Raw genomic sequence first — 25,242 nt, forward strand, 5'->3', positions numbered from 1 at the left:
GTTAGTATTATAAAAAGGACTTTCCTGAGTGGAATAATGAAAATAATGTCTACATTGTGTACATGAGTTTGCTGTTAAAGATCCTGTATGTTGTAATTGCAGGTTGTATACCACACTTAAATGAAATTATATATATGTATATAATTATGTTTATAAAACAATTTTCAAACAACAAAGATATACTGCAAATATTAAAATATTTGCATTCATTTCTTATTGAAAAAGTTGACTTAGTCTTTATAGAGAATATTTTTTTATTACGTCCCTTATTTACATGAAATGTGATATTCGGTAATATCTTTGTAAATAATGCTTTTTGGAACTTACAATATTGATAAATCTTAGTTTGAGCATCATATTTATGATATAAAAACATAAAAAAATTGTGTCACAGGATCTTTAAAGGGCACCTTTGTTAAATCATACCATAATAAAAAGGTTTTTTAAGTGTTTTAACATGAGCTTTTGTGTGAATATTTAGCATAAACTTGTGCAGCTTAATTTAAAGTAGTCGACAGTATAAGAGTGTTGCTTAAACTGACAGCATAGTCTTGTATAGTCTTGTCTTTATTGTAGCAAACATACAAGTAGTTCAAGGTTTAAAATACTATGCTAGTTCTTACATATATGTTATTTCTATTGTTGCAGGGACAGGCTGATCTAGGTAAACCTATATTATGTAAGGCCAAGGACATCTCACAACAGTCACCATTCTGGCATTGTAGACTGCTGTTTCAACTAGCTGTATGTAATACATTTCTTTTCTGTATTTGATGCTTAATTATATGTGTTAGATAATTAAAATGATTATTGATAGACATTTATAATTATTTATAGATGTTCAGAAATATCATCTAAAGCAGATATATTTGTAAATTATCTTAAGAAATTTGAAATTAAGCTCATTTTGTGCATGCCATCTTTTAAATGATTGCTTAACATGGAATTTAGTAAGATTCTTTATTTTTTTCTGGTTTTTTTTTCAAGTTTTTTTAATTGTAATGACATATATTGCAAAATTGGAGCCTTAAATTAAAAAAAATCTATATTAATTAGAATTATTTTTAATGCAATGAAATTTCTTGAATTTAGATAATCTGACATGCTTTTTATGTTACACTGTACATACATGTACCTGACCCATCTAGGCAACAATATTTTTTTGTGAATTCCCATGTTAATAATAAAAAATTCAAATGAGAATGTGCGACATTGCAGAAAAATCAGTAAAAATACTTAAAATCACTTAAAAAGCATGAAATAAAAAAGCTTGAAATAAAAAGAAAATTTATTTGTTTTACATATAAGATTGAAAAATATTTCATTTGTATACACCAACTATTCCATTTTCACTTGTGGCTATGCCACTTATGAAAATATTGCATCTGGTGTTCACTCAGTGAAATATAGTTCAATCTTTTACGCAAAACAAATATCCTTTATGTAATGCTTAAATTTTATAGAATGGTGTTTTTGTTAATTTTATTTCAAGTTTTTTTTGTGATGCTATTAAAATTGATGTGATGGATAGACAAAAAATGCCAAAGCTTGATTTAATTATTATAAAAAATGTTGAAAATGTTTTCTTACAAAAGTATGTTTTGCATTGATATTTTGTTGTTTCAGCAAATGCATGCATCAAAGAGAGAGTTTAATGAAGCCTGTGTGTTGCTGGGTTCCGGGGCAGAATATGCTTCATCAGCTAACTCTCAATATACAACACTCTTGTTTCTTCTTAGTAAAGGAATGGTATGTATCAGTTTACTTAAAGATATACTTTGCTCAAATTGGATATTTGAAAATATTGATAATGCTATAATGCTACATCATCTTTTTGTAAATATGAAATACTTCACACAAACTGAAAGTAGATAATTATGTCATGTTTTAAACTCTACACACTACAAGTGGACACACTATGAATATATAGTGTCATTAAAAAAGCTGATTGTTAAAATGAAAGGAATGGCTTTTATTTGACCTGTGTTAAGGAACACAGATTCCCATACATACGGTAGTTTGTACGTTCTTTTATATAGATAAGACATATTCAGTAAGAATTTTACAGATTTCAATAAATTTCTGCAATAAAAATATTTTACTCTGAAGATGAGCATAGTATATCTTTAATATAATTATGTGGTCTGTTGTCGACATGTATGTATAAAAATATTTGTTGATATTTGAATTCTCCCAGGAATAACTTTGTCAAAAATCCATTGTTATCAACACCTAACACTTTATATAATTATGCTTTATACTATTATAGTTACTTTATTATATGAAGTCTTCAAAAGTATACTTTGAAACATATTAAAAACAATGATTGATAGTTTTTTAAACTGAAAAAAAAACATCTAAAAGTTTTATATGAAATAGTGGTAAGTATTATTCATGTCAGGTTGCAGTGAAGTTTCAAGCATTTAATTTTTAATGCAAATTTGCTATAATGATGTGAAGATGATTTATAAACAATTTTATTTTGTCTTTTATTAGCTCACCAGAGCTGAAGGCTCAGGGTGAGCTATTAGTATCAAAGGGGGATGCTCCGGCATCCGTCGTTATGCGTCAACAATCGTCTTCTTCTCTGAAACTACTAAGCCGATTTACTTCAAATTTGGTCTGTAGCATCCGTGTGACAGTCACACTTCTATTTGCTCATATCATTCCAATTGGCCCCTTTTAGGGGTCAGCAGAGCTAAAAATAGAAAAATCTTTAAACATCTTCTTCTACAGAACTAATGGATGGATGATCACCAAACTTTGTCTGAAGCATTCTTAGGTAGTCTTTTATCAAGTTTGCTCATATTATTTTGATTGGCCCCTTTTAGGGGCCGCTTAAATTAAAAATAGATATACATTTCAACGTCTATTGCTACAGAACTAATTGATGGATGATCACCAAACTTTGTCTGTAGCATTATTGGGTAGTCTTTTATTAATTTTGCTCATATTAATTTGATTAGCCCCTTTAAGGGGCCGCTAAAATTAAAAATAGAAATACGTTTAAACATCTTCTACAAAACTAATTAATGGATGATCACCAATCTTTGTCTGTAGCATTCTTGGGTACTCTTTTATCAAGTTTGCTTCTTATTTGATTGGCACCTTTTAGGGGCCACTAAAGCGAAAAATAGAAAAAGCCTTCGAACATCATTTCCTACTGAAATAATTGATAAATGATCACCAAACTTAGTAGCATTCTTAGGTAGTCTTTTATCAAGTTTGATCATATTAATTTGATTGGCCCCGTTTAAGCTAAAGCTTAAATGCCTCAGGTCATGGCATTTCTTCAAATTATTGTTTAAACATATTCTATGCTCAAATTTTATAGAATATATTGACATTCCAACACTGATAAGCAGTTGTTTCTGGTGAGCGACTCAGGGCCATCATGGCTCTCTTGTATTACTTGTGTCTACTCAAAGTCTTATTACATAAATTCTGAGAGGTATAACTTTATTCTTTTGTTTACTTATGAATTGTATGTATTTTTTCCTTTCTGTAGTTATTGTTGATCAACAGAGATGCCCTACAGGTGAATGAAACACTGTCACGGGCTGGGTCTATGATAGAACAATGGACTGGTCCCTCCGTACAAAAAGAATCTCTTAAAGTTTTCTTTCTTGTCCTTCAAGTATGCCATTATCTTACAGCAGGACAGGTCAGTATAGATATCTTTCACAGTTATCTTTTTACAACTATTTATTGGTTTTATAGAGAGTATGAAATGGTCATATGTATTTAAAGTGGATAGGTCTGAGATGGACACATTTCCATAAATATTTCAAATATTGATAAAAACAGTAGAAATGAATCATTTGGATATTCTTATAAAAAGTTATCTAAAAAATCGTTAATAAAGTTCTTATAAGTGACTTAAAATGAGCATTTATATGATAAAGAATAATATTTTATTCTAGCGTAAACAGAATAAAATATTCCAAACAAAATAATATGCAGCCTTTTTAAGTAGGTTTTTAACCATTTAGCAATGATTTTGTGCATGCATCATTTTCTCAAAAAGGAAATATATAGAGGATATTAAATGAGTGTAAGTTCAATACTGAATTTATTGCACGAGTTGAATAAAATAATATTATGCTCGCCAGAGGCTCGCATAATATTATTTTATTCAACGAGTGCAATAAATTCAGTAATGAACTTACACGAATTTAATATTCTATTTATCACATACCCAAAATAAAGAACGGTTAAAGTGAAGTAAGAGTCATTTTTCATTGACCCGCCTATAGTATAACGCTAACATTTAGCGCGTCTTTACACAATGTTTGCATAACACTAACGACGTCACGTCAAAATATATGCACGGCCGTGCCATACCATATTTACGGAGTCACAAATCGGCACGGGTGTGTGATAAACCAACATATTTCATTGTTACAGGCATTTTAAAATCATTATTTTTCAATATCTCCCAAAAACAGATTTTAAACTGCAGGCAGCAGAGATATAGCTTTATATACATTAAACTAATCTATATAACATTGTATATAATAACTAGGTGAAGAGTGTGAAGCCAGCATTAAAACAACTACAGCAGAGTATACAAACTATCACACAGTTACATACTGATGAAGGTATGTTCAATAATTGAGAACTAAAGTGCTAGTAAAGCACCTTTCCAGTCTTTATGAACAAGCTCTTTAGCACGGACTTCTCAATAATATGTATTTATTATTGAAATCCCTGAAACATAGAGGGTATAGATAGTTTTCAAAATCGAAGCAGGGCAAGCTGAGTGGGATAAAGGTTGATATATCAGTTGTACCAGCATTATAAAGTAGTTTTTCAGTGTAAATTATGACAATGTACCACAAAATGCTGTAACAATGTTATTAGTCCCCTACCGGTTTACCGGAGGGGACTTTAGAATTACCCTCCGTCCGTCTGTCCGTCAGTCCGTCCACAAAACTGGATCCCGCGATAAAGCAAAAAGTACTGAAAATATTATTATGAAACTTGATATATGGATAGATGGCAGTATGGAGATTATGCACGTCTTTTTCTTTTCTTCCTATGTTGAAAATTCTGGTTGCTATGGCAACAAATAGACTGAAAATATGGCAAATTTTACACATAACCTGGATCCAGTGATAACTCAAAAAGTACTGAAAATATTTTTATGAAACTTGAAATATGGGTAGATGGCAGTCTGGAAATTATGCACATCCTTTTCTTTTCTTCCTATATTGAAAATTCTGGTTGCTATGGCAACAAATAGACTGAATTTCAAGGTTTCTAGTTTTTACGTTTTTTCACTATAAGTTCTTTATTTTTTAAGGTATTTTCTTCAAACTTTAAATATATGTTTCTAGTCATCAACCACATCATATGTGACAAGGTTTACAACTCTAGCACAAAATTTATCAGAATTTCCACCCTTGAACTTAGAATTTTCATGAAAAAAATATTGTTTTTTTTTAACTTTCTTTTACTTCAAATTCAAAATAAGCATTCATTATCAACACCTTCATTACTAATTGTTCTTTGTTACACTCACATGGTGTATGACGTCTTGCATCTTTATTTCAAGAGTTATCTCCTTTTTAAGAATTTTGCTTTTAAAAATGTTATATTTTGTTAACAGGGATGTTTAAAAAAATAATTTTAGAGTGTTCTTCAGTCCATCTCTCTGTCTGTACATAAAAACTGTTTCCTGTGATCACTTTTAAAGAACTTTTTCAACAAATTTACTTATAATAGAGACATAAGTGAGTGGCCAATGGCCCTTCAGAATGTTGCTGGGGTTCTAACCGGTAGGGGACTTATGGTTTGCTTGAAAAACTATGAAAATTGCTTGTTATTATTGTCCTAGCTCAGCTTGTTCTCCAGGGAATTTGTGACTGTCATTTGTTATAAACAGGAGGATTTCGCTAGAATTAAGCACCAGAAATACTAAATCTTAACAAACTTTAAAAGTATTCAAAAGTGCTTGCAGTGTTTCATGTTGAATATTTTGAACAAAGTTCCAAGCACATTGCAGTTATTTAAAACAAGAAATATTTTAGGAGAATTACCATCTGTCTACACCAAGCTACACGCGTATAAGCAGTAATTTTTTGACATGTTTGTATGTTTACAGATCCAGTAGGTAGCAACCAAATTGATATGTTTCAGTGGTTGCCAAAGGAGCACATGTGTGTCTTAGTATATTTGGTAAGTCATACTGCATCCACTAAACTGTACCCATGTAAAACTATCTGAAATATGAATAGGGGAGGGGGAAGACAGCAATTTACCTTTAGTGCATAACTTTAGGGACATATTGACATTTTAGTAGAGCTATTAATGTTAATACATGCTGAATAGCTTCTTCACGTGAAACTAGGGGCCATGTGAAGTGATTTGAAAGCTAAATGTTGAAATTTGACAAGTGTCCAACAGGTTTTATTACAAAGTATTCCTTTCTCTCAATAAGGTTTAGTAATAAGAGAAGTTGCAGACTTTTTTTTAAACAAATGACTGTTTTACATACATATACATTTGTATCATCAAACAAGGATTATAAATCTGTATTAAATAGCTAGCTCTTATTCTTGCTGTATTTGTTATATTGAAACAATTGCAAATTTTTTTTATGATCCAAATATTTTATGTATAAGTCTACATTAATTATCTGTGACTTAACCTGATATTTTAATTGAATTAATGATTCAATTTGATCAGTTGTGGTGAAACTATGGCCATCTAATGTAATAGTATACATAGACATGGAATTTTAGTGAAGGTGTAAGTATTACAATATGATTAAGGTCGTTGACTTCAAACCACTTGCCCCTCACCGCTGTGGGTTCGAAACCCGACTGGGATTTTGGATTCTTTCATGTGAGAAAATTGGCATATGGAACGTCGGTGGTTCTACTCAGATGCCCTTTCGTGCCTGAGATAATGTACGGAAGGGCACCTGAGGCCTCCACCAGTTAAGCTGGAACGTCGCGATATGACCTATACTGTGTCGATGTGACGTAAAACCTAATCAAAACAAACAAAATACAATATGATGTTCACTTTTTCAGGTGACAGTAATGCATTCTATGCAAGCAGGATACATGGACAAGGCACAGAAATATACAGATAAAGCTCTCATGCAGATAGAAAAACTCAAAAGTATGTTTATAGTGTTTTTTTAGCTCACCTGAGCAATGCTCAGGGTGAGCTATTGTGATCGCCCTGTGTCCGTCGTCGTGCGTCGTCAACTTTTCACATAAACAACATCTCCTCTGAAACCAATGACTGCACATCAACCAAACTTTACAGAAATGATCCTTGGGTGGTCCCCTTTCAAAGTTGTTCAAATGGTTCCGGTCTGTTGCATATGTAGGTCACAGGGCCAGAAAAGGATTTCAAAAAACACAAAATTAAAAAATCTTCTTGTCTGAAAGTACATGGGCCAGAGCTTTGATTTTTGGTATATGGTATCATCTATGGGTCCTCTACCAAAGTTGTTCAAATTTTGTCCCTAGTGTCAAAATTGGCCCCGCCCCGGGGGGTCATAGGTTTTTCCTTATATGTCTATAGGTAAATCTAAAAAAATCTTCTTCTCTGAATTGGCAAAGGCTACAGATTAGATATTTGGCATGAAACATTGTGTAGTAGACCTCTATCAAGATTGTTCAAATAATGGCCCTAGGGTCAAAATTGGCCCCGCCCTGGGGGGTCATTGATTTTCATTACATACATATAGTGAAAACTTGAAAAATCTTCTGGTCTGAAACTAAATGGCCTAGAGCTTTGCTTTTTGGTATATGGTATCATCTATGGGTCCTCTACCAAAGTTGTTCAAATTTTGTCCCTAGTGTCAAAATTGACCCCGCCCGGGGGGGTCATAGGTTTTTCCTTATATGTATATAGTAAAACATAAAAAAATCTTCTTCTCTGAATTGGCAAAGGCTACAGATTAGATATTTGGCATGAAACATTGTGTAGTAGACCTCTATCAAGATTGTTCAAATAATGGCCCTAGGGTCAAAATTGGCCCCGCCCCGGGGGGTCATTGATTTTCATTACATACATATGGTGAAAACTTGAAAAATCTTCTGGTCTGAAAGTAAATGGCCTAGAGCTTTGATATTTGGTCTATGGTATCATCTGAAGGTCCAATACCAAAGTTGTACAAATTTTGTCCCTAGTGACAAAATTGGCCCCGCCCCGGGGGGTCATAGGTTTTTCCTTATATGTATATAGTAAAACATAAAAAATCTTCTTCTCTGAATTGGCAAAGGCTACAGGTAAGATATTTGGCATGAAGCATTGTGTGGTAGACCTCTACCAAGATTGTTCAAATAATGGCCCTTGGGTCAAAATTGGCCCCGCCCTCGGGGTCATTGATTTTCATTATATACATATAGTGAAAACTTGAAAAATCTTCTGGTCTGAAAGTAAATGGCCTAGAGCTTTGATATTTGGTCTATGGTATCATCTATAGGTCCAAAACCAAAGTTGTTCAAATTTTGTTCCTAGAATTAAAATCGGCCCCGCCCTGGGGGTCATTGATTTTCCCTATATGTATATAGTAAAAACTTAAAAAATCTTCTTTTAAAGAACCCAAAGAGCTAGAGCTAAGATATTTAGCATGAAACATCTTCTAATGGGTGTCTACCAAGTTTGTTCAAATAAAAGCCCTGGGGTCAAAATTGGCCCCGCCCCAGGGGGTCATTGATTTTCCCTATATGCATATAGTAAAAACTTAAAAAATTTTCTTTTAAAGAATGCAAAGAGCTAGAGGTAAGATATTTAGCACGAAAAGTGTTCTAATGGATGTCTACCATGTTCGTTCAAATAAGAGCCCTGGGGTCAAAATTGGCCCTGCCCCGGGGGTCATTCATTAGCTCGACTTTTTTTTTAGCTCGACTTTTCTATGAAAAGGGGAGCTATCCTACTCGCCCCGGCGTCGGCGTCGGCGTTAGCGTCGGCGTTAGCGTCGGCGTTAGCGTCGGCGTTGGCGTCACACCTTGGTTAAGTTTTTCGTACCACCCCACTTTATTTCAGAAGTATTACAAGTATGGCTTTGAAACTTACCATACTTGTTCACCATCATAACCTCCATCTACAGACAGGAGTACATAACTCTGTCAAGGTTTTTGACAGAATTATGGCCCTTTTTTGACTTAGAAAGTGTATTGAGCTTGGTTAAGTTTTTTGTACCACCTCACTTTATTTCAAAACCATTGGAGGTATTGCTTTGAAACTGACCATACTTGTTAACCATCACGACCTTCATCAACAGACAAGAGGACATAACTCTGTCAAGGTTTTTGACAGAATTATGCCCCTTTTTGACTTAGAAAATACATTGAATATGGGTAAAATCCACTTATTGCCTTAACCCTTTGAGATATTGCTTTGAAACTTTTAATGCTATTTCACATCATTACCCCCATCTGTACGCAAGAGAAGGTAACTCTGTCAAGGATTTGTTTTAAAAATTAAGGCCTTTTATCGACTTAGAATCTTGGTTAAGTTTTTAGTACCAGTCCACTTTTTGACTGAACTGGTTGAGATATTAATTTGAAAGTTGGAATACTTGTTTACAATCATGATTCCCAAACATGTCCAGGAGAAGGTAATTCTGTCAAAGATTTTATTTGAATTATGGCCCTTTTTGACTTAGAAACTCAGTTAAGATTTTCATTCTTGTCCACTTGTTGACTTAACCATTTGAGATATTACTTTGGAAGTTGGAGTTCTTATGTGCCATCATGAGACCTATCTGTAAGCAAGAGAAGATAACTCTGTGAAAATGTTTCTTGATTTGTACTTAGAAATTCCTAGTTAAAGTCTTGTGTGCCCTTAACTGTCAAAGTTTTTGTTTTATAGGCAAGCACTAAAAAAGTCGAGCGCGCTGTCTTACGGACAGCTCTTGTTTATAGATATATACATACATATATATATATATATATATACATACATATATATATATATATATATACATATTTATATATATATATATATATATATATATATATATATATATATATATATGCAATTTATATATATATATATATACAATATACATACATACATATATATATATATATATACATACATATATATATATATATATACATATTATATATATATATATATATATATATATATATATATATATATATATATATATATATACATATGCAATTTATATATATATATATACAATATACATACATACATAATATATATATATATATATATATATATATATATATATATATATATGTATTGCATTTTTTGGTGTGTGTGTGTATATATGAAATATATATATATGTATGTATCTATATTGTATATATATATCTTATATATATGTATGTATATATATATATATATGTATGTATATATATATATATATATATATATATATATATATATATATATATATATATATATATATATATATATACACACATATACATATATATACACACACATACACATATATATATATATATATATATATATATATATACACATATTATGTATATATATTATAAACATAATATGTATATATATATATATATATATATATATATATATATATATATATATATATATATATATATATTATATATATAAATACATAAAAAATCTTCTTTTAAAAAACCCAATAAGCTAGACCTTAGATGTTTAGCATGAAACATCTTCTAATGGGTGTCAACCTACTTTGTTCAAATAAAAGCCCTGGGGTTTAAACTGGCCCCGCTCCGGGGGCCTATATACAGGTGAGCGACTTTGGGCCATCATGGCCCTCTTGTTTATCAAATAAATTACTCTGAAAACCCTGTTTCTTGCTTGTAAAAGTGCAGACAGTTAAAGTGTAGAATGTGTAAAAATTCTTCAATGTAAGTTTATTTTGTTTTTCTCTCTTCACATTGCAAACAGAATGAAATGTATGCATGTAATAAATAATTTTATTATATACCTAGAAATTTTATCCCTAAAATAGCTCAAATCATGAATCGCTAGTACAGTTCTATGGATAGAAAGACCTGTATTACGTTAGAGACAAATACGGTATCATACAGTGTTCAATCTAGAGCGCGCCATTGCGCCATTGACCCCCTGAAAAGACCGCCGGCGCAAAACAAATTCAACTGTGGGCCCGATGGGTGCACTCATAGAAAATGCCCGTAATGACATTAGAATGCTTTCTTAAACCTGATTAAGAACATAAAAAAAGTTTCTTGTGAATAATATTAATAAATACTGAATTCAAAACTGAAGTTTGTATAGAAAAACAAGAGCATGTTGGTAAGATAGTTACCGCACTTGGTAACCCTTTTAAAACCTTGATCACTACGCTCTCTCGGCCGGGGTCTGTTAATACTATGTAGACTTGTTCTTCGTACCGTAACTATTACTTACTTTTGAGTCACAGTTTTTATAAACAAAACAAATCGTCACAGATGGTGATGTCACGATGATCGAGTAGAATCGAATAATCGTCGCCGGCCGCTTATGTTAGCGACAATCGATTTATTTACTGTAAAATCGATGTTGCTACTTACATTTCTTTGGGTTAAAAGAAAATCACAAAGGGACGTTACTCTCATCGTAAAGTTGGACAAGGAAATTTTCAATTTCCCAGGGAAGACACGCTTGTCAGTTTAGCGTTGTCTTTGGTTTAAAAAAAAACATTCTGACGGCCCGCCAGTGAAGCACAACCTTCACATGACAACTGTCATTTGCCAATTATACATGAAGCCGTATGCAAACAAAGGTGAATATTTTCTTCCATTTTTTTCGGATATAACATGTTAGCGGATATGTGGTTCTTGTACAAGATTTTATTATAGGAAATTATGAACGTGTTCAAATGCTATGTAAATGATAATGTATAACTTGTAATGTATCCAGGTAAGGTCGATTAAAAATGAATACTTTTGAAAACAAAGTCGTCTGCAAACAAATGTGATTTATTTCTCCCATTTTTCGGATATAACCTGTTACCGAACATGTAGTTCTTGTACCAGTTTTTATCGTAGGCAATTGTCAACATGATAACATGCTTTGTAAATTATAATGTTTAACGTGTTATGTATCAATGTAAGGTTAATTTAAAATGAAAAAATGAATATTTTTGAAAACTAAGCCACAGTCCAAAATATGATTTAAAAAAAAAGAAAAAAAAAGAATTTAAGTAGTGGTTTTTAAATGGAAAGTATGAACTGAGAAAATTATGTTTGTGTTTTTTTTAGGGTAATACAACAAATTTACAGCAGCATTTCGACAAACATCACCTTAACACACTAACACTGATGAAACTAGTCATACTGTATCTAGTTCAAAATATGATAAACAAGATCAACAAGGAAAGGTGGCGTTCAATGAACGCAGCCCCCACCCGAACCAGTACCAAGAGCCAGCGACAAGGAGCCCAGACCTGCCTTAGTCCAGAGAAAGTGAAAGCAATAATTTTTTCTTAAAATGAACATGGATTCTTACTGTTAGATTTGTGCTTCTTCAAGCTTAGTGATAGTTAAAGTTCATTGTGAATTTAAATGGTTAAAAAGAGTTAAATTGCTATTGTTAAGGAGTTTATGCTTTGTCTAAACGTTTCATTTAACTTTTTTTCAGGTTTTACAAACAATTGATATGTAAATCTAGCCTGTGGTTTGTAATATATGATCATATATTATAAGTAAATAAAAGAATAGATATTTGAAAAGATGTGTACTAGTGTATTTCTAATTATAGCCAGCATATTTATGAACCAGCATATTTACAAATAGTTTTCGATTATTTACCAATTTTAATTATGTTTGATTCAATTCGATTATCGATTATGTTTTTGGTCCGATTCTCCATCACTAGTCACAGATATAATCCAATACATGCGTGTAGTTATAGTTTTTTCACGGTGAAAACAAATAAATATGTCATAACTTTTCGGAGGAAAAAAAACCTATATATTTGTGAAAAGTGTGAGTTAATTATAGAGAAGTGTGCATAAATTATTACGAACACACCTTCATCCAATTAAAAAAGTCTTAACGATGGAGTTAATCAAAAACGATTGGCTAGGGAGTGTCTGACAATTGAGTAAATAAACTTTGATTGGTCTTTGGCTGGTCGGCGCTAAAACATTGTGCATATCATTAATCAATACAGACATCTTAAACGTGACGTAAGAACTGCTGCCCTGACAAAAGATCAAAGGTACTGGTATGTCAATATACATTGTCTTAGCACCTGTTGACACTTTGTTTTTGGCTTGGATATATTGAGAAGGGTAAATGTTTTTAGCGACTATTGTAAGTTTATAGCCGTCATCAACAAAGCTTATTGGGAAATATGATTTTCTTTTATACATGTATATCGGGCGCTGATTAAAAAACTGAACATTATTATCAAATATCCCTGGTAACATTAAAATAAGATTCATATGTTTCTTTGAACATTATGTCATCGTTTCTTTACCAATCAGTTCTTAAAATCGAGCCTGTATCAACACTAACAGAACTCTCAAAAAATGTCAAAATAATGTCATTTTTTTTTGTGAGTTGATTGTTCGTTTTTGGTCTATATATGGTACGTGAACAAGTAACTTAAAAGACACAATACCTTATTTGAATTTGATGTTCTTTTAAGTGTGGGCCCCCTTTTTTCTCAAATGACCCCCTTTTGAAAAGTTTATGGGCCCGAAGGTCCCCCTGGGAATTTGTTCTAGATTGAACACTGTCATATATGGGAGAACCAGACTATTTTCCTCATTGCTGTGCAATAGGAAATGGGAACCACTACTACTAAGGACATGGTCTATTTTGCAAAAATTACTTATCCGTCATTCATAAATTATATATCTTTTTTTTTTCCCTAAAATGTTTAGGTATAGATACAAGGATAATTATTTTGTAGTAGCTTTCTGAGGCCATATTTTGCTACTTGTTGCATAGGAAAATTGATATCTCACTTGACCTTTGGTTATGTGAAATATGAATATTCTGCTTGTAACAAAATACAAAACCTCAGAAAGCTAATACAACATATTCCAGATATAAATTAACTATATATTACTGATTTATTCCTGTTAGTGTTATTATGTATTTTTACTTTTATCAAGGAAAATAAATGTTTATTAGTTGTTTTCAGTAAGAATATGTAGTCAAGCAAAATAGAAGACATTAGAAATTAAAAAAGATGTTGTTATTTTATTTCAGTGTTGGATGCCCATCCACTGTTGTCTTCCTTCCAGATCATGCTGTTAGAACATATTGTGATGTGTCGGCTGATCATGGGTAACAAAACTACAGCTATACAAGAGGTAAACTATTACATTGCTTAACTGAATAACATTCTTTATATCAAAACAATTCATCAAGTGCAAAGGTTGATAATAGACCTATTTCCCCTCTATAGAGCCAGCTCTGGTTACTTATTGTGAGTGACTTTGTTTAGTATTTTGATCTTGAACTCCCTTGAATTTTAAAAGGTCTGTTTCATGTTCACAGAAGGGCAAATTCATTTCATAAATGAACAAGCTAAATTTAGCTGTTTCTGCATTAATGCCTTAACTGCTTTCCTTGTCATATGTGATATTGATTACTATTTAATTTAGATCTATTCTATACAGGATTTATAGATGAAGATATCAAAAGATTGCAAATATTACTGTATTAACACAACTTTTTGAAGAAAAAAATGTGAAGCTATTGTCATGACCTTATCATTAGCATTCTAAAATATTTTTACAAGATTATGCCTCTTTTATATGAGAAGGCCATGCGGAGCAGTAATTCAAATCAAATGGCCAACACATGTGATACTAAAGTGAAATATGCACCCAACTTTATTTTTCTAAAAAGCCTCATTTTATTACCTTTCTGTGTTATCCTGAATTATTGCCCTTAACAACTTAACCGCTGTTCCGCTTCAACAGTGTGCCAGCTTATTCTTGTTTTTGCACAAAACTGATGTTGAATGAACAAATTTTCATAATCACAGAAAATATTTAACATTCGACCTTATGAAAGTATGAATATATTATTCTTCCACATTTTCAGATATTTCAAGCTTGCCATGTATGTCAATCACAACCAAGACTTTTTTCAACCCATGGTTCACAGATCCATACTCTGCTGGTATGTTATAATTACTTAACATATAATACAGATTGTGATAAGTACTGATAACTTTTCTGAGTAGATAGCTTCTAAATATATATACATGTAATTTTTTACCATATGAACTTATGAAGTAAATTTATTCATCTTGTAGGTTAAGAGTAGGCTATGTATACAAAATAATTGAGCTTTCCATCATGTTGACAAAGTCTTAAAGTGCTTTATGACATATTTATATATTTCATTTCTTGTATGTCATGTAAATTGTTATTAATTTTTCAAGGTCAAGTAATGCCAGTGAACTTTATGCTTGTATGATACAGTGTCATTATTACATCTGTGAACTGTATGCTTGTATAGTACATGATCTAAATGTCATTTCTGTGAACAGTATGCTTGCATATAGAAGGTTCTTTATTTCATGTCTGTATGCTTGTATATAACAGTCTTTATTCCATGTCTGTGGGGTGTGTCTTTGAGTATTTCATAATCTACATGACATGTCTGTGACCTGTATGCTTGTATATTACAGGGTCTATACGCCATGTCTGTTAACTGTATGGAGGCAGCAGAAGCTCAGTTTCTCACAGCACTAAAGGTTTGTATCTGAAGAAAAATAAATCTAGCTTAAATTTGAAGTTGTTCTCTATATACAGTTTAATTTATTTCCTAGTTTATTTATATATGATCAGACTAGCAGAACCATCAAAAAACAATCTTTTTTTCAGCTACAGGTTTAAAAATAAGTACAGATGAGATCATTCTTTTTCATCTTCACCTGGTTGCTGTATAAGTTTGTAAAATATACAAAAACTATGTGCACAAAAAGAAGAGATATTTCTGGCCTGTTTAATCTTTTGATGTTGAAGCAAAATATGATAGCTTGCTGATAACTTTGTAAGGTAAAGAAAGATAAAGGCATGTCATGAATAAATTACAAAGTAGATGAATATCTGTTATAAGTAATGATGAAATATCTGTTATATTAAAAGACCAAGAGTGTTATTGTTTCACATTATTTCTGTATTCAGAAATCAGAAAGTACAGACTTGTCATTGTTCATCAATATGAATTTAGCCATTGTATTCCTACGCATGGGAAGACAAGATGATTTTCTTGGACTGCTAGAGAAAATTGATCCAGAAAAAATGGAACAGTCAAAGTAAGTTTTTAAAAGTTATTACATTAGACATGTATAATTAATGATTCTGAATATGCAAAATGAAGATGTTTGTCAATGTAAGAAACAGGCATGAAGAATACACTTATGATATTTGGAAGAGTTACTGATCTTTTAAAATACATGTATGCTGCTGAATAGGTTTATAGTGTGTTTATATCTAATGTATATACTTTATTTAGTACTAAGTTAAGATGCTCTTCTAAAAGACATCTGTGTGAATTAGTGTAGATTAGTATGTCATTTTGTCAGTGCTTTGATTAGTTTTTCCAAAGCATGTAAACGAAACAAAATACAATGTAATTTTCAGTTCACACAGTTTGAAAGCAGCTGCGTATTATGTACAAGGACTGCAAACTTTCTTCCAGGCCAGATACAATGAAGCTAAGTTAGTTCTTATTTTATACTATATTTTCTTATACCTCTTGATAGAATTGAGTTTTCAAAGTTTTTATAACCTGACATCAGTGACATAGGAATACAACAATTGTTTGAACCTTAAAATTGTTGCTTGTATAACTGTAAGTGAATGGCACCATAGTGGTTTAGATGTCCGCCATGTAATCAAGGTATTATGTGTCTGTAACACTTATACAATCATAGCCATAGGCCTTTATCTTTCATTAATGTTAAACTGAAACAAGGAATCTTTTTGATTTATTTGAGTTTTTTTAAATAGATAAGAAATGTTATACTTTAAGAAATGATGAATATGAGCCTTTACGTAATAATTACCTCATGAGGAAGTTTCGATGAGGAAAGAAATATATATATGTTTGATTTACAATTTTCAGACGTTATCTTCGTGAGACATTAAAGATGGCAAATGCTGAAGATTTAAATAGACTAACATCATGTTCTCTTGTGTTGCTAGGACACATTTTCTTGTCACTAGGTAACAGTAGGGTAAGTGGTTTCCTGAGTCTTATTTGCTTTTCAAAATCTTACTTTGGAAAGGTGACTGGTACCTTCAAAATAAATCATTTTTCTGAGAAATAAACACCATTTTATATATTCACAAGTAAGTTATTTATTATTATACCCCCGCCACAAAATGTGGGGGGGGGGCTATAATGGATTCGCTTTGTCGCGTCCGTCCGTCGGTCCGTCGGTCGGTCCGTCACCATTTTCGTGTCCGCTCTATAAATTCTATACCAATTGAAGGATTTTCTTCAAACTTGGCTCGAATGTTAACCTCAACAAGGGGATGTGCAGAACCCATGTTGCCCATGTGTCAGCTCAAGGTCAAGGTCACACTTGAAGGTCAAATATCAAACAATGAAATATTAGACAGTATGTCGTGTCCGCTCTGTAACTCCTACACTTATAGAAAGATTTTCTTCAAACTTGGCTCAAATGTTCACCTTAACAAGGGGATGTGCAGAACCCATGTTGCCCATGTGTCAGCTCAAGGTCAAGGTCACAATTGAAGGTCAAATTTCAAACAATGAAATATTAGACAGTATGTCGTGTCCGCTCTGTAACTCCTACACTTATTAAAAGATTTTCTTCAACCTTGGATGAAATGTTCACCTAACCAAGGGGATGTGCAGAACCAATGTTGCCCATGTGTCAGCTCAAGGTCAAGGTCACACTTGAAGGTCAAATATCAAACAATGAAATATTAGACAGTATGTCGTGTCCGCTCTGTAAGTCCTTCACTAATTGAAAGATTTTCTTCAACATTTGCTCAAATGTTCACCTCAACAAGGGGATGTGCAGAACCCATGTTGCCCATGTGTCAGCTCAAGGTCAAGGTCACAACTGAAGGTCAAATATCAAACAATGTAATATAAGACCGTATGTCGTGTCCGCTCTGTAAGTCCTACACTAATTGAAAGATTTTCTTCAATATTGGCTCAAATGTTCATCTCAACAAGGGGATGTGCAGAACCCATGTCAACCTTTTGCCGTCTTAAAGTCAAGGTCACACTTGAAAATATTCTTAAATTTTAACATTTAATTGAATATTTCTGAATTTAGAAAAGGTATTTGCTTAAAACTTAAAATATATACATGTATGAAGTGTCACAATTAAGATATGCTGGTCAAGTTTCATAACTCTGTATTGCATTTTAACAAAGTTATGCCCCTTTTTAAGTCTTCAAATTAACATACAATCAAATATTAGACAACATGTCATGTCCGCTCTATAAATCCTATACTAATGGAACCTTTACTCAAATGTTCACCTCAACAAGGTTATGTGCAGAATCCATGTCACCTTTGTGCCGGCTAAAGGTCAAGGTCACACTTGAAGGTCAAAAATTGACTTAGAAAATGTTCTTAAATTTTAACATGTACTTGAATATTTCTGAAACTAGCACAGGTATTTGCTTAAAACTTAAAAGATATATGAGGTGTCACATATAAGATATTCAGGTCAAGTTTCATAACTCTGTTTTGCATTATGACAAAGTTATGCCCCTTTTTAAGTCTTAAAATTTACATACAATCAATGCAAGACAATATGTTGTGTCCGCTCTATAAATTCTATACTAATGGAAGGATTTTCTTCAAACTTTACTCAAATGTTCACCCAACTGGGCAATGTGCAGAACCCATCTTACCCTTGTGCCAGCTTAAGGTCAAGGCCACACTTGAAGGTCAAAAATTGACTTATAAAATGTTTGGTACATTGGGAAAATGAAAGGTTATTTGTAACTGTTTCAAACATGATTTGATAATATATATTTATACCATTACCTGTATAATTAGTCATTCTTTCACCAGAGATAATTTCTTTTTATGTATTTGTGCCACTTAAGTTATTCCCTTAACCACCTTTCCAAGTCGTCTTCTGTCAAGGACATTGGTGGGGGTATGAATCGCATTCAGCGATAGTTCTAGTAAATAAATTATTTTTTATTATTAACAATTATTTAAATTTAAGACTATTTGACATATAGCTTATTTACCATTTTGGGATATTTGCAAGTTTTATTATTATTTATATGCATGTGAAGTAGTGTGATAAAAGTTTATTGGATATACATGTTTATATTATGGTAAACATTTCATTTCAGGAGTCATTAAACATGGTTACCCCGGCAATGCAGCTGGCAGGTAAAATACCTGATGTACATGTACAATTATGGGCCTCATCACTTCTCAAAGGTAACTTTTCAATCTATAAGATTTTTTATAGTACATTGAGAATTGTGTTAAAGTTAGCTTGAACATATATCTGTTTGTTAGTACACATGTACAGTATAACAGCCTGTTCACCATATTCCTGTGTAACACATGGAGAAGTGTGAAGAGAAGAAACAACCCAATACCTACTGCTAGGTTACACTATTCTTAATTTTTTCCAACTAGTTTGGAGCACAGTGCCTATAATCAGAATATCAAATTTACCAAAATGTTCACTGATGAATATGATTTAGCTGGACAAACTGATGAGATACGTTGCTAATTGTTTTGTTTGTTTGATTTTGTTTCTACACCAAGTTTAACGCATATTTGGACATATCAGTCCACATAAGTGCCTTACCTGGATAACTTACCAATAATTACGAATTTCTCTGCTAGTGATAACAAGTTACCCCACATGATATTTAAATCAGTGGTGAGAGACTATATGAGTCTTACACAGGCTGATGGTACAGACCGGAATATCTAGCTCGAGGGTGACTGTTTACAGTGGTAGCGAGGCTCTGCCGAGTTACGGCTAAACAGTAACATGAGTTTTCTTGCATATTACATATCAATTATTTTCAGAACAGAAATTACGAAGACTGCTATTTTCATTAGGCACTTTTTTCTTATTGTAGTGTATGAACTTACAACTTCATTCATATTGGTTAAGTGATGTCATCCTAAGAACACAATTCATTCATAAAAGGCAATGACGTCATTTAAAGCACGCGATTTGTCTTACATGTCTTATGTAAGACAGCGTTTTCTAGCACCGCCGAAACGGTAAATAATCCTGTCTGATATGCAAGAAAAATAACCATTATATCAGTTGTCCCTCTGTACATCATTTCAACTACTAGCTATCACCAACCATCTATGACTTAGCTAGCTAGTTTGCTCAGTTATATGATTGGTTTTCCGAAGGAAAAAACTGGTTATTAGATTGAGGTATGTCGGCGGGCGGATGGGCGGACGGGTGGGCGGGCGTAAACAATTTCTTCTGTGCGCAACTCCTCCAACATTTCTTAATGGATTTTGACGAAACTATCACAGAAGCTTTGTCATCATGTGCCCTGGCGCATATTGTTGGGGTTTTAGGATTGGGTAATATTTGACCTAATTATGGCCCTTTGTTTTTTTCCTTATATAGAATTTATAGTGAACAATTTCTTCTGTGCACAACTCCTACATTTCTCAACGGATTTTGACCAAACTTTCACACAAGCTTTGTAATTAAGTGCCCTTGCACATATTGTCAGGGTTTAGTGATTGGATAATATTTGATCTAATTATGGCCCTTAGATTTTTCTTTCCTTATACAAAATATATGGTGAGTAATTCTTCTGTGCGCAACTCCTCCTACATTTCTCAAAGTATTTTGACCAAACTTTCACAGAAGCTTTATTATCAAATGCGCTGGAGCATATTGTCAGGATTTTGTGATTGAATAATATTTGACCTAATTATGGCCCTTTGTATTTTTTCCTTATATAGAATATAATTATAATGAACAATTTCTTCTATGCTCAACTCCTACATTTCTCAATGGATTTTGTCCAAACTTTCACAGAAGCTTTGTCATCAAGTACCCTGGTGCATAGTGTCGGGGTTTTGTGATTGGATTATTTTTGACCTAATTATGGCTCTTTGTTTTTTTCCCTTATGCAGAATAAAAGTGAACAATTCTTCTGTGTGCAATTCCTCCTACATTATTCATGATTTACATTGCACATAGTTACATTGTTTGTTGCTTGTATTTGTATTTCAACTTCAACATATTTATCTACAATGGTGATAATTTGAAACCTGGTTTCATGGCATTGCCATGTTTCTTGTTTTTACTATCAAGCACTGAAAACAGCTTAGCATGTTGTCCTTCTGACAGCTCCTATTCAAACTTGCTATTTTTAGATCTTTAATTTCTTTCTATTTATAGATCTGTATCAGATGTCAGGTGACAAAGCAAATGAGGAAGAAGGTTGTAGATTACACACCAGTTTCTCTGCCTCACTTCTCAAAGATCTCTTCCAGTCTACACAGCTGTCAGAACATGGCCTTATACAGGTATATCAGTTAAAACATAGGTGACGTGTTTGACTATGTATCACAAGCTCTGTAATTTGTGGACAATAAGACTTTGGTGGTCACCTTTAAAAATTGTTCAAAGAATTTAATTCCATGCAGAACTATGGTTGCCATGGCAACCGAAAGAAAAATCTTTAAATATCTTCTTTTAAACATCCCTAAGAGCTAGAGCTTAGATATTTGGCCTGAAACATCTTCTAGTGAGTGTCTACCAAATTTGTTATCCCCCGCCGATGGAATCGGGAGGGGGATATAGTTTTGGCGTTGTCCATCAGTCCGTCCGAATTTCGTTTCCAGAGTAGTTCTCTGCAACTACCGACTGGAATTCAACGAAACTTTATGGGAATCATCAGTATCAGGAGGAGATGCCCATATCCTCAGCTTGTTCTGGACTGACCCTTTAACTCAGAGTTATGGCCCTTGATTAGTTATGTAGTATGCATATAGAGTAAAAATCGTTTCCGGAGTAGTTCTCTGCAACTACTGGCTGGAATTCAACGAAACTTTATGGGAATCAGCAATATCAAGAGGAGATGCGCATATCGTTGGCTTGTTCCGGTCAGACACTTTAACTCAGAGTAATGGCCCTTGATTAGTTATGTAGTATGCATATAGAGTAAAAATCGTTTCCGGAGTAGTTCTCTGCAACTACTGGCTGGAATTCAACGAAACTTTATGGGAATCATCAATATCAAGAGGAGATGCCCATATCGTCGGCTTGTTCCGGCCAGACTCTTTTAACTCAGAGTTATGGCCCTTGATTAGTTATGTAGTATGCATATAGAGTAAAAATCGTTTCCACACTACTTCTCTGCAACTACTGGCTGGAATTCAACGAAACTTTATGGGAATCATCAATACCAAGAGGAGATGCGCATATCGTCGGCTTGTTTAGGTCAGACACTTTAACTCAGAGTTATGGCCCTTGATTAGTTATGCAGTATGCATATGGAGTAAAAATCGTTTCCACGCTACTTCTCTGCAACTACTGGCTGGAATTCAATGAAACTGTATAGGAACCTTCAATACCAAGAGGAGATGTGCATATCGTTGGCTTGTGCCGGTCAGACTCTTTAACTCAGAGTTATGGCCCTTGATTAGTAATGCAGTATCCATATAGAAAAATATTTGTTTCCTTGCTACTTCTCTGCTACTACTGGCTGGAATTCAATGAAACTTTATGGGATACTAACAGGAGATGTGCATATAGTCGCCTTGTTCCAGTCAGATACTTATAACTCAGATTTCTGGTCCTTGATTAGTTATGTAGTATGCATACATCTCATTGGCATTTCCAGATTTTACTATTTAACACAAAGTTATGGCTCTGTTATTGCCCTGAATATTTATCAAGTTCAAAGAATATTACTGTTTATGCCATGATTGATATATAAATAAAGCATTATGTCTTCAGTTGTTGTGTTTATAATAACCAGTACTCGGCTGGGGATATAAATTCAACGAATTTGCTTGTTCAAATAAAAGCCCTGGGGGTCAAAATTGGCCCCGCCCCAGGGGGTCATTGATTTTCCCTATATCATAAAAATGTACCAGGTATATTTATAAATAATGCACAGGTACTCCAAGTAAATCAAAGACGTATTATAAACCTTTAAAAGCAATCAACAATTGACACCTCAAGTATGTAATTCTTATCATTTGTGTAGAGCTATTTTTAGCGCTGTCAAATTGCAGCCACTGAATTGTCGCGCTTCAGTGCACAGGGTATAAACAATTGCCGTGTGTAAAGAATTTTATACGCGGCTTATTCTGCCTGTTGACATTTTTATGAGTGTGATTTGAACACATGTTACAATGTAGGATTTGATAATTAGGGGTGGATTTAAGGTAATTATTATTGCATAGCTGAAAATCCCATGTGGCAATTTGACTCTTGAGCAGATTTTATCACGTGTCAAATATGTGCATTTCCCGATTTTCACGAGTCAAAACCCTGATCCGCGTGTCAATCGAGAGCCCTGCCATATGCATATAGTAAAAACTTTAAAAAATCTTCTTTTAAAGAACTCATGGAGCTAGAGCTAAGATATTTAGCATGAAACATGTTCTTATGGGTGTTTACATAAAAGCCCTGGGGTCAAAATTGGCCCGCCCCAGGGGTCATTGATTTTCCTTATATGTGTATATCAAAAACTTAAAAAATTATTTGTGAAAAAACCCAAATTGCTAGGGTTTAGATAATAAGCATGAAACATCTTCTAGTGTGTGTCTACAAATTTTATTCAAATAAAAGCCCTGGGGTCAAAACTGGCTCCGCCCCAGGGGTGTCATTGTTTTTAACTATATGTGTATAGTATAAACTTACAAAAATTTTCTTTTGAAAAACCCAATGAGCTAGAGCTTAGATGTTTAGCATGAAACATATTCTTATGGGTGTCTACCAAGTTTGTTAAAATAAAAGCCCAGGGGTTTAAACTGGCCTATATACAGGTGAGCGACCTCAGGGCCATTATGGCCCTCTTGTTTTTTCATTTGGCCTCATTGGAGGAATTGGGACTCATGAGGCACCTTAGAAATGTTACAATTAGGTAGATGTTTAGTGATTAAATTTGCTGACTAAGATAAAAAAATGTTTGTCATTTTTGTAAGTTTTGCTAGGGATGAGGAATGCCTGTGTTTAAAGAAGTTCTATTTATCTAGCTTATAAGGTTAATGGTAGGGAAGGGTGTATTGGTAGTGTCTTCATTAAAATTGTTTTGTCATGTCCTTTCCAGAATTGTTGCTGTTTTAGACATACTTTCAGAAAAGTGTAAGGGAAGTTGAAATCAGGATAAAGAAGTTTTTGCTTAATTTTGATTTCTTACAGATCACTTACTCATTTACCATGTAATACAAGCACATGATGTTTATTTCATCATTTATATATCATCTTTACTCATTGTTTTTTCTATCTTTCTAAATGATATCCTTCTTATTTACTTTCAGTGGACAGAAGGACCTTGTCCATTTCACTTGAATACATCATCAGCCAATGCTATAATGTGAACATAGATTATTGTATATAAACAGTTGCTGGATGCCTTTCATACAACATGATTTACATCCACCATATCTTCAATTGGGTGCTGAGCGTGAGAATCATAATGCTAGTAAGGTGTTACACAACCATACAACGTCCCCTTATATCATTACATACACAATGTGCAATATTGTTGAACTTTTTTTACTAACAATCTCTTCAGTGACTGTAGAATTAAAGAAATCTATATGTTGAATGAATAATTGGCATGTAACAGTTCTATGATTTTACTAGGCGGTTTTACTTTTTGTATGTATACACAGATAGTGACTTGTATATGCCACAAAGACCAGCCTTTATATTGTTTACTCCCTATTTGAAGCAATTTTGATATGATAATATATTTTCTAAACAATAGACACTTCTTATCTTATTGTTAGGACAAGTGTCTTATACAACTTTAATAGAAAGATAGAAATATTGAGAGAAGCAATTTTGTCAGTGCATGTCCTAAAATATTTTATATTCTTTGATATAATATTGTATTTTTAATGGTTTTATGTCCCAACTTTCTTTTCTAAACTATTAATAGAATTTTACAATCTACATTGTAATATATATTGAATATGTATTAAATCATCATCTGATCAATTATATTTAGTAAAAAAATGAACTGAAAATTAAGATAATTTAATTGCAGTTAAACTTTAATGGAAACATTTTTTTCTGTGTCAGTCTTGTTTTCTTATCAGCCATATTTTAACTGCTTTTGAAGG

At 32.9% G+C, this 25,242-nt stretch overlaps 1 protein-coding gene and 1 long non-coding RNA gene across 2 annotated transcripts; both read left to right on the plus strand.

The window, feature by feature from the left end:
- The first annotated feature begins 609 nt into the window (after nucleotides 1-609).
- On the plus strand, nucleotides 610-24,531 carry LOC132734528 (MAU2 chromatid cohesion factor homolog). The gene is made up of 15 exons (XM_060721292.1): nucleotides 610-744; nucleotides 1,627-1,749; nucleotides 3,509-3,664; nucleotides 4,526-4,601; nucleotides 6,107-6,180; nucleotides 7,041-7,131; nucleotides 14,178-14,281; nucleotides 15,021-15,098; nucleotides 15,613-15,678; nucleotides 16,112-16,242; nucleotides 16,571-16,648; nucleotides 17,055-17,166; nucleotides 19,287-19,377; nucleotides 21,338-21,465; nucleotides 24,433-24,531. The coding sequence occupies exons 1-15, from the start codon at nucleotides 610-612 to the stop codon at nucleotides 24,490-24,492; spliced, it is 1,503 nt and encodes a 500-aa protein (XP_060577275.1). The 3' UTR covers nucleotides 24,493-24,531.
- LOC132734523 (uncharacterized) lies at nucleotides 11,433-12,688 on the plus strand. Its single transcript, XR_009626331.1, has 2 exons — nucleotides 11,433-11,737; nucleotides 12,216-12,688. It is a non-coding gene; the product is annotated as an uncharacterized LOC132734523 (long non-coding RNA).
- Nucleotides 24,532-25,242: the final 711 nt, after the last annotated feature.

This window comes from Ruditapes philippinarum, unplaced genomic scaffold (genome assembly GCF_026571515.1).
Source record: "Ruditapes philippinarum isolate M1 unplaced genomic scaffold, ASM2657151v2 ctg3834_1_1_1_1, whole genome shotgun sequence".
Lineage (NCBI taxonomy): Eukaryota > Metazoa > Mollusca > Bivalvia > Venerida > Veneridae > Ruditapes > Ruditapes philippinarum.

What these genes read in the sequence shown, in the direction of transcription:
- LOC132734528 (XM_060721292.1), top strand. Translation starts at nt 610, where the DNA reads ATGCTAGTTCTTACATATATGTTATTTCTATTGTTGCAGGGACAGGCT. An exon ending in ACAGTTACATACTGATGAAG is followed by an intron (nt 4,602 to 6,106) that starts GTATGTTCAATA and finishes GTATGTTTACAG; the next exon opens with ATCCAGTAGGTAGCAACCAA. An exon ending in TGTCACTAGGTAACAGTAGG is followed by an intron (nt 17,167 to 19,286) that starts GTAAGTGGTTTC and finishes ATTTCATTTCAG; the next exon opens with GAGTCATTAAACATGGTTAC.